Source organism: Ricinus communis, chromosome 5 (assembly GCF_019578655.1).
Source record: "Ricinus communis isolate WT05 ecotype wild-type chromosome 5, ASM1957865v1, whole genome shotgun sequence".
In the NCBI taxonomy this organism is placed as follows: Eukaryota; Viridiplantae; Streptophyta; class Magnoliopsida; order Malpighiales; family Euphorbiaceae; genus Ricinus; species Ricinus communis.
The window spans coordinates 20,427,202-20,442,420 of NC_063260.1; the positions used below are offsets into that span (position 1 = coordinate 20,427,202).

The window sequence follows — 15,219 nt, forward strand, 5'->3', positions numbered from 1 at the left end:
TAGTTAATTTTTTTTTTGTTTTTTAAAACATAAAAAATAGATAAATGCTAGATTAGGTGAATTCTAAAATACTTTAGTTACAGTAACTTTTTAATATTTTTAATAAATTTATTGAATAAAAATTATGAAATTTTAGATTAATTTACATAATTTTTTTAAAAAAAATTTACATAAAAATATATTAATATATAATAAAAGTTACGTATTAAGATATTTTATATAAATTTAGTTTAAATTTTATATTTTTTTTTTAGTTAATCATTTTTTTTTAATTACGATTGTAACAATGCTAAAAGAGAATATCAAAATTCTTTTTCTTCATCATCATCGAGTGTGTTGCACAAAACTTCAACAAATATCAAAAATCAAAGAAATGTTTAAATCAATATTAAGAAGAAAGACAATTTAACAGCTCCAAAGCTCATATTAAAACTATATAATTGTAAAACAACAAGCATTGGTGATGGAGAGGTATAGATATATGGTTGGCAATAGCTCTTACAATTTTTATGAGTTATATTTTTTTTGACATTAAGTTCTTGTTATCTAATTTGGTTTGATTTGAAAAAATAATTAAGAAATAGTTTAGTCTTAAAATTATTTGATCTTGATTTGTTTAAATGATTTTACTGATATTTGATTCAAATTTCATATTGTGGTATTGTTGTATAAAATATGGATACAAATGTTGAAAAACTAAATAGTGTTTTAGATGTCTTAAAATGAATAAAATGGTAACTCAAATTTTCTTGTATTCCAACTGTTTGTTAATATGTTTGAACTATAAAATAGTTTGTTATTAACTGTCCTTTTCTTTCTCATAGAAATGTACACATATTTTGAGTCTATATTTTTAAATTTTTTAGTTTTTGATGTTGTTTGTGCACATCAAGAAATTATTTTTTTCTCTTTTTTTTGGAACACTATAATTGTTGAATTGGCTTAAAATGTATTTTGCTACCTATGTTACCTATGTATGGACAAACAATGAAATAACTACTTGAGTTGTTAATCAACTGAATTACATGGGATTATGGTTTGCACTTATGATATTTGATAATATGCCTATTTTAAAAAATTAGCAAAACTTTTTAAATAGTGGCTAAGCTTACAAATGTATAGATACCAAAGACACAAATTGAAATTAAAGACCAATTTCAAATACTATTTATATACTATATTTATACCAAATATATACGAAACATATACTAAAATCTGTAATGTAATTTTTTCTTGTACTTTTCTAAAGATATAAATATAGTAAGTATAATATATATAAGGAACATATATTAAACTAAAATGACTGTATTTTATTATTTTGAATAAACACTGATATATCTTTGCTACAAGAAAAAAACTAAATTTCAGAATAAAGACATATTGAACAAATTGAATTTTTGATTAAAAGTTACCTAGCATATACCTAATATATAGCTAACATATATATTTTATACACAACATATAAAAAAATAAGTGTAATATATATATATATATGAATTAAAATAGTTGCAGATATCAAATATATATTTAATATATATCATATTTTGTTGACATATACCATTTGTTGCTGGTATTTTTTTAAAGATATAAGTATTTAAAATATACTATAAATATATACAACAAATACTAAAATAAATATAATGTATATAAATTTTTAGAGTTACCTTTTTAGTTTTCTATATTTAATATATATATAAAATTTACAAATATCAAAATATATACTTAAATGTATTTTATATCTTGCCGAATGTATCTCATTTGCTTTTACTTTTTATTATATTATGTTATAAGTATACATAATATTTAATAATTTCATAGAAATATAGAATAATAAAATAATTATCATAATATTATTTTCTTAATTTCTAATAATCACGAGAGTTATTATATAAGATTTAACTAAATCAAACAATTAAAACTGATATTATTGTTATTGAGAAAAATAATTTTTAAAATTAAAAGATTTGAATTAATTTTTTTTTAATTTTGATTAATATATATCCAACATATACCTAATATATGATTTTTATTGTATATTTATAAAAAAAATTATCTTTATGATAATTTTTAAATTTTTTTTAAAACAAATATGATTTATATATAAAATGAATTATACTCTTAAAAAATAGTTTTAGATACTAGTTATGTATATATTTAGCTCTCATGGTTTGATTTCCAATCAAATTTATATTATTGAATAGAAACTAAACATATGTACACATATACTAACATATACAAAAAAATTAAATATGATAAAAATTATAAAAATACATACCAAATTGCTAATAACATAAACTATTTTGTAAAAAGAGTATATCTAACATATACCACCATATTTTTGAAAGAAAAATAAATTTAACAATAAAAATGATATTTTTAACTTTTTTTTTGAGTATTTATGAAAGGATGCCTTTAATTGTATCATCTTTTGAAAGCGTACGTAATATAAACTTTCTTGAATTTGAAGGTAATTAACAAAATCGTAAAATTAACTGACCTTGAGAAAACTATATTTCATGGTTCCGTAAAATAAAAAATCACATGATTTCAAAACTCAACCAAGCAAGAGGGAATTTAGCATAAGTTTTTTTTTTTTGATAGATATGCATAAAGGAAAAGGCTAAGAAATGAAGGTTCTTGCAAGAATTGCGCTTTAAGAGAATACACGAACTCCAATATTTTTCTTTAGGTCTGAAACCAAATTCTAGTTGAATATCATCCAGTTTTATGATATTTACTTGCCAAATTATACATCTCAAGTGTAAGTGTAGCTGGTTAGAGAAACATGTGTTGAAAATTTTACTTTCCGAAGTTCACTAGGCAGATGCATAATTAATGAAAATTTTATACATTGTACAATATCCGAATACAACACAAACTTCCTTCTAGCATTCTGTTGCTTAATTTTTGCAACTCTGGGAGCCAAAACCATTTCCCTCTCCATTCCCTCACTGAAAAACAGCAAAAGGGGATGATTAAGGACACAACTGTACTCTCAGCAAGTCACAAGAAAGTAGAAACTAAAGGTCTTAATTCTGAAAGACCGAAAAAGATCTTTGAACCCTTCTGGGAAAGTACTTGGAGTTGGTCGCGACAGGGGCCGCAGCAGAAGCAGAAGCAGCATTAGTGCTAGCAGAAGCAGGTGATGTAGGCGCAGAAGCAAGAGAATTGCTTGGGCTAACATCTCTCTCCTCTTCATTAATTGTATCCAACATCTTTGATGCTCTACGCCTGATGACACTAATATATTGTGGTGGTGCAACCTCCGTAATGAACCTTGCTATGCGTGAATTTGCCATTATTTTCAAGTATTTTTGTAACAGCTATCTTAGGAAGAGAAAGAATAGCTGAAAGATAAGAACCCAGGAAGGATAAGTGTATGTAGCAGAAGAAGGCTTGATTTGGGATGAGCATGAGGTAAAGCTATGGGCGATAATTATATAGGGTCATGTTTAGGCCTAAACTGAGTCACTGGTCCTAATCGAGAGAGTCTCGGTTGAAATGAAATATTTATCAGTTAGTGCCGCCACCCACTTTTGGTATTAATTGCGTAGCCTTGATGCTTCCACGATAGGTATAGCAGATAATGCGTCACATGTTGTGTGGAAAATTGAATTACCTAAAAAGAGATGGTTTTGTTACGATCAATAGCTTCCAATTTTGCACTTTTCGTTTCCCCTGTGGATTGATTTGTTGCGGTGGAAACGAGAATCCCCTTTAATTTTCTAAATACTTACTTAATACTCGAGAAAAAATATTTCTACCCTGGTTTGAATAGAGACGCTAACTGAAGAAATATTTCCGTCTCTTCAGGGAAGAAAGGGTCATGTTTGGCTGGCTGGAAAATCTGTTGCATAGAAGGATAAGTACAACTTAGTTCTTTACCATTTGAATTTAACGCCGCCATTTTTGACTCCTGCACCGACCATAAAAGCTACGTATAAACTCAGAGAAGGAAATATCAGAAAACAATTCACCTGGAATTTCTGCTATGTTAATGATTGGGATGTAACCCGAAATTAGGAATTAGAAACTGGTCCTTGAAACAAGCTTCTTAAAAGAAAAAGACAAAGACAAAGCAATAGAATAAGTTTATGCAAATCATTGCTTGATAACAAAAAGGAAATTCCCACATATAGCTTCTTTTCACTAACTCAATACTAAGATTAATAAGTTAAAGTCAGTTAATGCTTGATATGTACTTGTGGAACTAAGTTCTTTTTTCTTTTCTGTTATAAAACTTCTCTTTTCTAAGTTTGTAGGTTAATACAGCAATAACGAGAATTGAAACCTTATATATAGTAGAAACCATTTTAGTACAATAAGTTTTCTATGTGAATTAACCATATATAGTAAAATTAGGAGTGCGAACGAGCCGAACTGAACCTTTCAATGTTCAGGTTTGGCTCGTAAAAATTTAACTAAGCTCGAGCTCAATAATTTTTTTATGTTTTAGAGCTCGAGCTCAGCTCATTGTAATTTTGATATGTTAGGGTCGGTTTAAGCTCAGCTCGTAATTAGCTCGATAGTATATATAAAAGAGTCGAACTCGAGCTCTGCTCGTTATTAGCTTTGTATATATATAAACGAGCTCAGCTTGAGCTCAGCTTGAATTCAAGCTCGTAAACAAGCTTGATTTTACCAAAATATGTAGCTTATAAATAAACTATACATGAAAATAAAAAATATATATAAATTCAGAAATTAAAATAATTAAATCAAATTTTTTACAAAAAAAAAATAAAAAATTCAACAAACTCCATAGGACTCTATCTCAAATTCGGTCTAAATTCATAATTCGGTAAGGACTAGGAATACAAACGAGTTGAGCCTAGCTTCATAAGCTTCACATTAAGTATATTACAAAAAAAAATTTACTCATGTTAATATATAATAGTTCTTACTCCAGTACCTTTCTTTTATCAGTTAGACTGTAATATCTTTTATATTAATTTATAAAGTTCTTACTCTATTTACAAGCTTCACATTAAGCATATTGCAAAAATATTTACTCATGCTTTGTTAATTTATAAATATATAGACTATAATTTTTAAATATTTTTAAAGATTTACATAATATGTATTTGTTTATTCAACGCTAAACCTACGTAATTTTATAGTAATATCTTTAAGCATTTACATAATATATACTTATTTATTCAATACTAAAACTATATAGTTTTATAGTAAAGCTACATAGTTTATGTTGATTTAACTTATGTTGATTTAAGTTAACTGTATTATACACAAAACTATATTATTGTTTTCATACATAGATTTTATTTTATATCTACTTAAATTAATTTATGACAAAAAAATAATTTGTAAGACATTAATAATAATTAAATATATATAACTAAATGCCAACTTAATTAATAATTTTATTAACACTTGCTTATGTAATTTAAAATTATTTAATTAGAATATTCATAATTAAAATCTAATTTATTAGTATATATTGTTATTTTAACATAATAAAAGTTTAGTTCTTATGATTTATTTATTAATTAAAATATATTATTTATTTATTTATTTATTTATTGAGCTAATGCATGAGCTAATTCGTGAGCTTTTTAAACGAGTCAGCTCGGGAGCTCTTTAAATGAACTAGCTCGCAAATCCCATAACGAGTCCGTGCGAATTCATTAAACGAGTCAGCTCGTAAACTCAGACGAACATAACACTACTAAATTCAAGCTCAGCTTGTTAATAAATGAGTTCGAAAATAAAATTCGAACTCAGTTTGTTTAATTTGATGAACAAACTCGAACAAATCTTTACCGATCTGAGCTCGCTGGCAGCTACAGCGCTAAGTAAAGTAATGTTTAGTAGACTATGTTTTCTTGGTTTTGCATTAACTTTGAGCATTCATGCACACTTGGAATATTAGTGGGTGGGTTCACAAAAATGCCACTTGGAGGTTGAAGTAGAACTTGTTCTCGTAACAACCAGCAATAGCCATTATCTGAATCGATTATGGATAAAATTGCCATGATTAAATGCAAATTCGGCACCATTTTCAGTAACAGTTTGGACTTGTCTTATGTTCATGATTATAGTCACAAAATCTTGGTTAAGACTGAATCAAGTGATTGAGAATCTAGTTGCATCTAAATATCTGTGTTTTTATTAGGCGGTTACAGAAACATATATAAAATATCTACACATAAAGTGTTTACAATTTTCATTCAATTCGACCATTGCAATTTGACGTGTATGTTTTATCATTTGATATTCACAATTAACTTTTTAATTTTTTTGATTTTTATAATTGCACTTTTATCACATGAGCACTTAAATTATTATTATTTTGATGAATAACAATTAATTAATAATTAAACCAGGAAAAATTTAGCACGATATTACCAACTAAGCCCGGATAAAATAGATCCATCCAGATACAACCAACCTATCTTAGATTAATTAATCAAATTCGAATCCAATTTGAGAATTTGCAGACGCGGAGGGGGCAAAAAAACAAGACCTACTCGATCCACTATTAGTTTTATTGAAGATCACATGTATATAAAGAAGCCATGGCATGACATTGATGCCCCAATGGATACGGATGATATCTTATTATACTCATTTCACTATACTACGATTATTCAGTATCATTTGAATTTGTTTTTTTTCCTTTGAGACAAATCCCAGAAATTTCATTGCCCTCTTATCCATGGCAATAACCAGTCACAAATTGAGCAGCCAAGGACCACAACTTTAAGAGTCTAATTTTCCACCTTTTCTCCAGCTCAATTCAAACTTTTTTTAGGATCTTTCTTTGTTCTTTCAGCTTTACATATTCTATCTCACATGGGCATCCATTGGCAGAAGTGTAATTGATTGTGTTTGATCAAAGAAGACAATAGGCCGGCAAGACCAGAAAGCAATATGTGTATTAATATGGATAAAGACTCTTAAAGTGACTACGTGTTTGTGTTAGGGTTTCATCAATTCGAAAAGTTTGAATTTTGATGGCATAAATTTATGCATGCATGTTGCATTTCTTGGAGAGGTATATATGCACATGCTATACCAGAAATGACGTTTGCCTTTCATAATCACAAATTCAGTATTTAGGTAACCCTATTGGCTTGATAGCTCTCTCATTTTGTAAATTTTTACCCTCTAATTATTAATAAAATAAACCTCTGATTATCAGAGAAAAGCATCAGGTTGCCAATTTGTTTTTTTTTTTTTAAATTTACCTAACTGGTTATTAATTTGTTGTTGTATACATTTGAGTTTGAGCCTTTATTACTTAAGTTGGGATGTGTAGCTACAATTAGGTTAAAATGCTTCTTATTCCATATTTCTGAACAAGTAAAGTAAAAAAAATTATTATTTTTATTAAACACTAACTTTGGCTATTGTCAATCTTATCCAGATAATGATGATTTGATGCTCACTGTAATAACCCAAAGAAAACCCTAATTTGGATTTGATGATGAGCATGCATATATGGCAGACAAAAGCGCAGATCATGATATTGACGATGCCTTGCCAAAGACAAGTGTAACCTTTTCTCGATGACAAGAATACGGAAGCTTTTAAACATGGAAAAGGAGATGTCTTCACTTTTCAGTTTTGCCTGAAATATTAGGTTATTCAGATGGTCACATGGATATAAATTCTGACAGTGCCATTACTTTCCTTTTAATGCTTTGAAAGAAGAAGAAGAAAATAAAAACCAAATTGTGCACTAAAAGGCATCATTTGGCATATAGCATTGAATCTTCTAACTCATGTTAATTTCTTACGCTTTTATTATTAATCAAGCTGAGGCCAAAGCATCGGTTCTAAAATGCAATGCGTTCGCAGGAAGCAATTGAAGGCTTATTCCATCGTCGTTGGGTATAATAAAAAAAGAGATTAATGGAGAGTGGATGAAGAGAAACCTCTCAGCTCAAGCATGTAGTGGCTGTACATATAATTTCTTGTACAAGGAAAATCCTGTTCTATATACAACATAAATGTTTTGAAATCTTTTGTAAAAGAATGAATATAGGATAATATGGTACAATATTTATAACAACATTCTTAATCTTCTTAGAGCATTGTTCAGTGCCGCCATGTCCACCAGGACCACCTCTAACTCTGCCCCTCCGAGAAAAGACATCACGCCCCAGATGTGCGCAAAAATGGTCACATCCTATGCACCGTGTCAATTAGGGCGACAATTTGCAACTCGCCTAATGAGTTCAAAAGTATGCTTTTTAAGTGGACTGCCAATTAATTTAATAATGCATGTCCATGAGGGGCCGCTATATTATATGATGATAACTAAACGATTGTTTATTTCCACAACCATAAAAGTATTAGCGTTTGATAATTGGAATGAGATTTTTTCGTAATCCATTTCTTGAGGGAATAATTTTCCATACTTATAAAAATCAACTAAACAAAATAAAATAATAAATTATTACACACGTGCCTAATGCTAAATTAAATTAAATTCTCATTTCTTAGCAAACCAACAACGTTTAAACATTATCATTCTCATTTATATTCCTTTCCAATCTCGTCTTTCTTTTTTGTTGTTGTTTTCATTCTTGAACCAAAAGAATGCTAAATACAACAAAATAATGATCGATAATCAGTAAATAAATAATGAGAGCACAGAATAATCGTCTAGTCGTTTGTGCATTTGAAGAAGCCATATTATATTAATTAGGGAGAATGACCCAGAAAAGTGCAGGTTCGATTTTTGCATTTTAAGTCATAAAGTAGAAGGGCATTTTCTACTTGCTTTCAATTCAAAGGCCCCATAGTCATAAATCTCATTGCACTAATCATTTGGTAGCTAAACCCTATGGCCTGTAGTTGCACTATCTCTATTTTAATCTATGTAGATCATTTGAACTCCATTTACTCAAAGAAATATTACTCCCACACCATTTTCGTTTTAAATAAGCCTTGCTATTAGATAGCATTTTTTTCTTTTGTTTGGGTGGTTTTATCAGAATTGTGATGGAATGAATCATGAAATCTGAATTAAATTTTATATTAATCGCGTTAATTATTATCATTAACTGTCTTCATTCTTTTTATCGCATTTTATTAGAAGCTTGTACAGGAAGCAGATAGTTTTAAGGATTGTTTTAGATGAATGGATAAGTTCAGCAAATAGTGAGCATTTTGCATTTTATTTCCTTGTTTGCTACAGTGCAGACTTCTGTCGGTCCCTCTTTCTTTGTACTGTTAGGCGGGTAAAAGTCTTTTCTCCCAGTCTCTGATCAGTATGAACTAATTATTTTGTATTACAGGATTTTCTACATTTTGGTTTTAGTAACAACAACATCCTATTTCTTGATTCTAGAAAAAAAAAATCCTACTAAAATATTATATGATATTGTACTAATATGCATTTTATAAACTCAAAATTTTATGATAAAGTATGAAATTGTATTAAATTCGTGATTTTTTTTTTCAAAATCAACATAGATTAATGAACTTGGTATATATTAATAAACATAGAACTATGAAATCAAGTAATGTATTTAGTGAATAAGATTGAATATTAGCACAAGCTAATTGAATTTATGCAAATGTAGTTTTAATTATACGAATTTAGTCCAGCAGTACACTCCTTTCTATATAGTTTATACATGTGTATATGTTGTTGATTATTATCAAGGCTTAAGCTATGCTGAGGTAGAGTGGTATCTTCTTTTTCCATGATTCTAAATTCAATAGACAGAAAAAAAAAATATAAGATATCAAAAAGTGATTAAACAAAAAGCTTTTTTTTTTTTTTGTTATTGAAAAATTAAATGATTTTAATGACTTTTTTTTTCAATTGGTACCTTTCATATTCGAAATTCTTAGTGTAAAATCTTTATCTTAGCCCAGTTAATAAATAAAAATATCAGCTTAGTATGAAATGCTAGAATTGAATTATGATATCACATAATTAATTATATTATTATGTTGTTAATTTTACAGGTAAAAAATATATTAACAGAGGTTGGATGGCCTACCAAAAGCCAAAACCGCAAACCCTATCTATGAATGGCATTGTTGTGAATAGAAGAAAACACGGGGACATTGTAGTTATCATAACTTCTATATAAAGCAAATAGTAAATGGAATTCGGTGAGCACAAGCCAGAAGATTCCCACTTTAATGCTTAGTATATACGTAGAAACATGGCAAGAAGTCAATCAACCATAATAACATGCTCAACCTCTACCTCTACCTCTATGCAACCAAGTCTTCTTCTGCCCAAGATTCAACATCCCAAGCCCTCACTCAAGACGCCATTCTCCGCTATTGCACCGCCCCGCTTTATCAGAGTCTTTAAAGTACATATTCAGACAACCTTGGAAACAATTTATGAAGAAGAAAAAGAAGAAGAGGAATGCATGGACATGAGTCAGACAACTTCTTCGTCTTCATCGATCTTGTCTAGTCAGTCTACTTGTTTCTTGTTACAGGGTCAAATGCCTTTGTTGTCTTATAGTAGTCATAGCATGGGGTGTGCTTAAGCAGCCACTCTTATGGGACAAAATCCATGAAATACTTATCCCACAGTAGTACTCATGGTTTTTGTTGGAGAAGTTAATTTTATTTTAATTAATTGCGTAATTTCGAAAATAGATTGCTTGAGAGTTGAGAGTATCTATTCCAAACTCAAGTAAATTTTGTTAGGTTCTTTATTGAGTTTTCTCAGGTGTAGAGACTATTAACTAAGTTGTAACGATAATCATATAGTTTTGAATCAAAATGGAAGATTTCTTTTATTTTTGTTTTATTATTATTTTTTTTTGTGGAAGAGAAAAAACTATTCCAAATTGATAACTTCAAATAGTTATTATCATTTTTATTTGAAAAAGAAAAAGGTAATTTCCTATATATAATTGTTCCTCAAACTTGCAAATAACATTTTGCCGATTAAGAAAAATAAATCAACTTTCTACTAAAGGAGAAAGCTTTGTTTTCATGAATATTTGTTAAAGTACTTGTGTTGAATTATAACACATTCAAATGGTGGACAAGTTCACCAGATTGTCGTCATCATTTGCTTTATCATGATTCTAGTGGCTCAAAAGAATTACATTCGGAGATGTCCTCCTGCTCTTTGTAATGTTTCTTTTCTATTTTAATATTATTAAGGACTAAAGTAACAATGAAAAGTCTATTGATGTGCCAAACTAAGTCCACATATCAAATATTTTAACACGTGTTAATAATTTTGACATGCAAATGTAGTAATTTTGGTATTGATTAATAATTCTACCATATAGAGATAGTGAAAATGTAACTTCTTTGTTCATTCATCAACTAATAAACTGATTTTTTTTAATTAAATAATAATTGTAATTCTTAGAAATATTATCTTAGTTCTTTTTGTTGTGCAATAATTTCTAATTTTAAAAACAATATATTAATTACATGTTTAGTATTAGTTGTAACTGGTAATTTGATTAACAAATGATTCTTATACTTATTATATTAATACAATTTTGAAACATCTAAAAATTTATTTCATAAAATTATTTATGATATGATGTGCGGATACCCTAATAATTTAGTTAAAATGAAAAATTGAGAACACAGTTCTTTTCCTTCTCTATGTTATTTTTCAAAAAGAAAATGTGCATTTCTACCCTTAATGTTTTATGCGAGAAGCATATTAATCCTTAAAACTATTATTTAGTGCAATCATACTTTTAATCTTTAAAAAAGTTATAATTTAAACCCTTACTTATAACAGAAAAGATAACACTATTAGTTAGAGATGACATGGCTAATAAAATAATATGTATTTTTAATTAATTAAATAAAAATACATTTCAACGTTAGAAAAATCTTTTTCCCCTTAATAAAAAGATTGGGATTGATTGCATGCATGGACTAGTTTTTTCTCTAACCATGGACCACAAGCTGGAGGTGAGGGAGCTAATGGCTGCTTTGAAACAATATATTTGGGATTATTTACAGCATTAGCCATGGGATGACGTAGGTATGAGGAGAGAGAAAGAGATTTTTTTAAATGAAACGGAGGAGATTGTCTATGGCCTTCATGGATGTAATTGTCCTATCCAGAACTTATCATCATCTTTTCTTTTCTTTTTTTAATAATTTCCTTAACGACCTCGAGGATGGGGAATTTAGAATTTTGTTAAGCCAAGTCATCGTCATCTCAGCATGAATAGATTAATTTGAAAGAGAACTTTTTGTGAAAATATTTTTAAATTAATAAAATATATATTTCTTTAGATATTATTATTTTATTTATTTTTTTAAATTTACAGTGCAATTACTTTTTAGCTGTTTATCAAAAAATAACCAAAAAAAATTAAAAATTTAAATAACCATATTTTTAATATTTCAATTCAGTAAAAATAGGAAAAAATACCCATAAATTTAATAAAAATTTCAAAAAAATGGGAAGTTTTGTTATTTTTCAAAAAATATATAGTTTTAGGATTCGGATCTCATGAATGCTATCATTTATAACTTAATTAACAACATTCACTTCAGGAAATTAAAAGAGCAAAGCTACATATGGTACTGCTACCTATTTGTCACATTTGATGGGCTTATTATCATACTATTTAGTACTTTGGACCATATGCCGTATATTGAATTTCATATTAAATAGCATAACAAATAAGGAAATCACATACATACAAGATCTCTTATTTTCTAATCAAAATAAGAGTCACATGCCCAGTGATATTTGATTGCAAAGAGAAAAAAGCCACTAGAATAATAAACGTACAAAATGACAAATAATCCATCAGTTGGGCGCATTTTGGCATGAAAATGACATTTATCACACAGCATAAACACATATATATATTTATTATTTTCTTAACAAAATATTCTTCAAAATTTTACTTCATGAACAATTTTCTTGAGATAATATTATATTTATATATATTCCCCTGATAAGTAGTAGAAAGTTTATTTATTATTTTACAAAAATCTAAAGCAGAGGAGTTCTGTCTGCATGCATAAGGGATATCATATATGGGACAATTCACTTTCTCTTTTTTTTTTTTTTTTTAAAAGAAACACCTCTGGACAATTTCCTTTTCAATGATAAACACTTCGTCTCTACCACAATATATATGTTTTTCATTCAACATATATATTAAAGCCTGTTTAATAAAGACATAAAAAATAACAAATGATAGTTGATTTAGTTCTAATCAGTTGCTGATTGTATCATCTCTATTTGAGAATATTGTTGATAGCTGATAGCTAATTTTATTTTATTTATTTATTTATTTGGATACTATTATCTTTATTAAAATTTATTAATAATAATTTATTTTAAATTGATATTATATAATTAAATTTTTATATTTTATAATATTATACTTAATAGTTAAATAATTATAATATTTATAGTTATGGTATTACAATTAAAAAATTTATTAGTAGAATTTCAATTAAATTTCTACTTTTAAAATAACTTTTATAAATATTTTTAAAAATAAATACAATTAAGTTAAGAAATTTAACTATAATATTTTTAATTATTATAAATTATTTTTATTAATTTATATCATTAAATATAATATAATATAATAAAATATATTTAACGATAAATTAGACCTTCAATAGTCATTTAACATATTAACAACAACTGCTAATAAAATTTTAACAAATGGTTTAATTTATTAGGCATTGATTATTAGCCACCAGCTAGTCGCTACCAACTACTAGTTGCATTAATCAGCCGAACTAAACAAATCTTATATATAAATATACTTTAAAGAAAGTGTTATTTTATATATTTTCTAATTTAACTAAAAAAATGATTACAGGTTAGTTTATCATTGTTCTTATATTTTTCAGTTCTGTTTTCTAACACTTGCCCCCAATTTGTATAGCACACTCTAATTTTGGGTAATATTATAACTTCTATAAAAAGGAAATATTTCATGTTACTTGACTATATAAAATGTCGATCGAATTGCTCACCAATTCCTTTCTTTGTTATCAAGCAATGTATTAAAATGTTACGAAATTCAAGCGCATATTTAAGTTCAATAAATCAAACTTTCCCTGCATCTAGCTGGGAAAATGGTGAAGGAAGTAAGAAGAATGAAAGAAGAGGAAGAGGTAGCACCAGCCCTTCTCATATCTTGTAAAAAATATTCGCCTTGTCCTAAATTGGATCTGAAAGATTTGATGTTGAACCAAGAAGGATGATGTTTTTTCTTCCTCTACTTGGTTCTTTTGTTTCTTATTTGTTGTTGAATAAATACATTTCATTTGGGACTTTTCAACAATTAATTTGAAGAGTTCGATTTCTTTTTGGGTGAAAATTTGGCTGTAAAACATGTATATTAGTGAGGTTCACAGATCAATGAAACTTGCACTATTCTTGCTGTAAACTTTGTCATCAATCTCTCTCTAGAAATCATTTAAACTTCTCCAAATCCTTTTTTAGAATCTTCTTGTCGCAGAAATTTATAATCCATTATGAATATAGTTTTCTTTTTCTTTAGTGGACACAGTCACCCTGTTAATGCACTCTCCTAAGAGTTAATTATTATTGTTAGTAGTTTTATGGAGCTACCATACTTTTAGTATGAATCTTTAATAAACAGCCCGCTCTAATGAGAATTAATCATTTACAGATGAAGGTAAGACTCAAAAATGAATTTTTAAAAAGAAAAGAGAACGAGTTCTCCTTTAAACAGTATCCATTTTCAAATACTAAATGCAAAAAGAAAAAAATAGTATGAAATATTAGGTTAGACAGATGAACCCAATCATCCATGTTTGAGCTTCAAACCAGAATTCCACAAGGGAGGCGTAAATACACCTGTGGATAAGGCATCATGGACCGACTAGCTCCAAGGAGTAAAAATTAGAGGGCTGGTTTCATGGTTGGCTACTGAAGGTGACAAGATCTGATTTCTCCGCGTGGTTTCAATTCAAGGCATTTTGTGGGAAGTAAACCCGTACAAATTCGTGGGAGGCACACGGCGTCCACAACTGCTAATATTATGAGGGTGCCTTCAAAATCGGGTCCCCTGTCAACATCTTAGCTTTCCCCTAGTCGGGACTTCATCAGTCATCATCCTTATCCACAAGTTTTAAGAAAACAACAATTCCTCAAGCTTGTCCACCATGTATAAAAAGGCTTTGAATCATTACAGGACATTTTTGGAATGATTATTGATTAAGCTGTAACTATACCAGACAAACACTCCAAACTCCACAACTTGTCAAATGCTACCCAAACATAATAAC

At 28.2% G+C, this 15,219-nt stretch overlaps 1 protein-coding gene across 1 annotated transcript; it reads right to left on the minus strand.

Annotated features, from left to right (window-relative positions):
- Positions 1-2,823: 2,823 nt before the first annotated feature.
- Positions 2,824-3,492, minus strand: LOC8284058. Its single transcript, XM_025157446.2, has one exon. The coding sequence runs from the start codon at positions 3,297-3,299 to the stop codon at positions 3,030-3,032; it is 270 nt and encodes an 89-aa protein (XP_025013214.1). The 5' UTR covers positions 3,300-3,492; the 3' UTR covers positions 2,824-3,029.
- Positions 3,493-15,219: the final 11,727 nt, after the last annotated feature.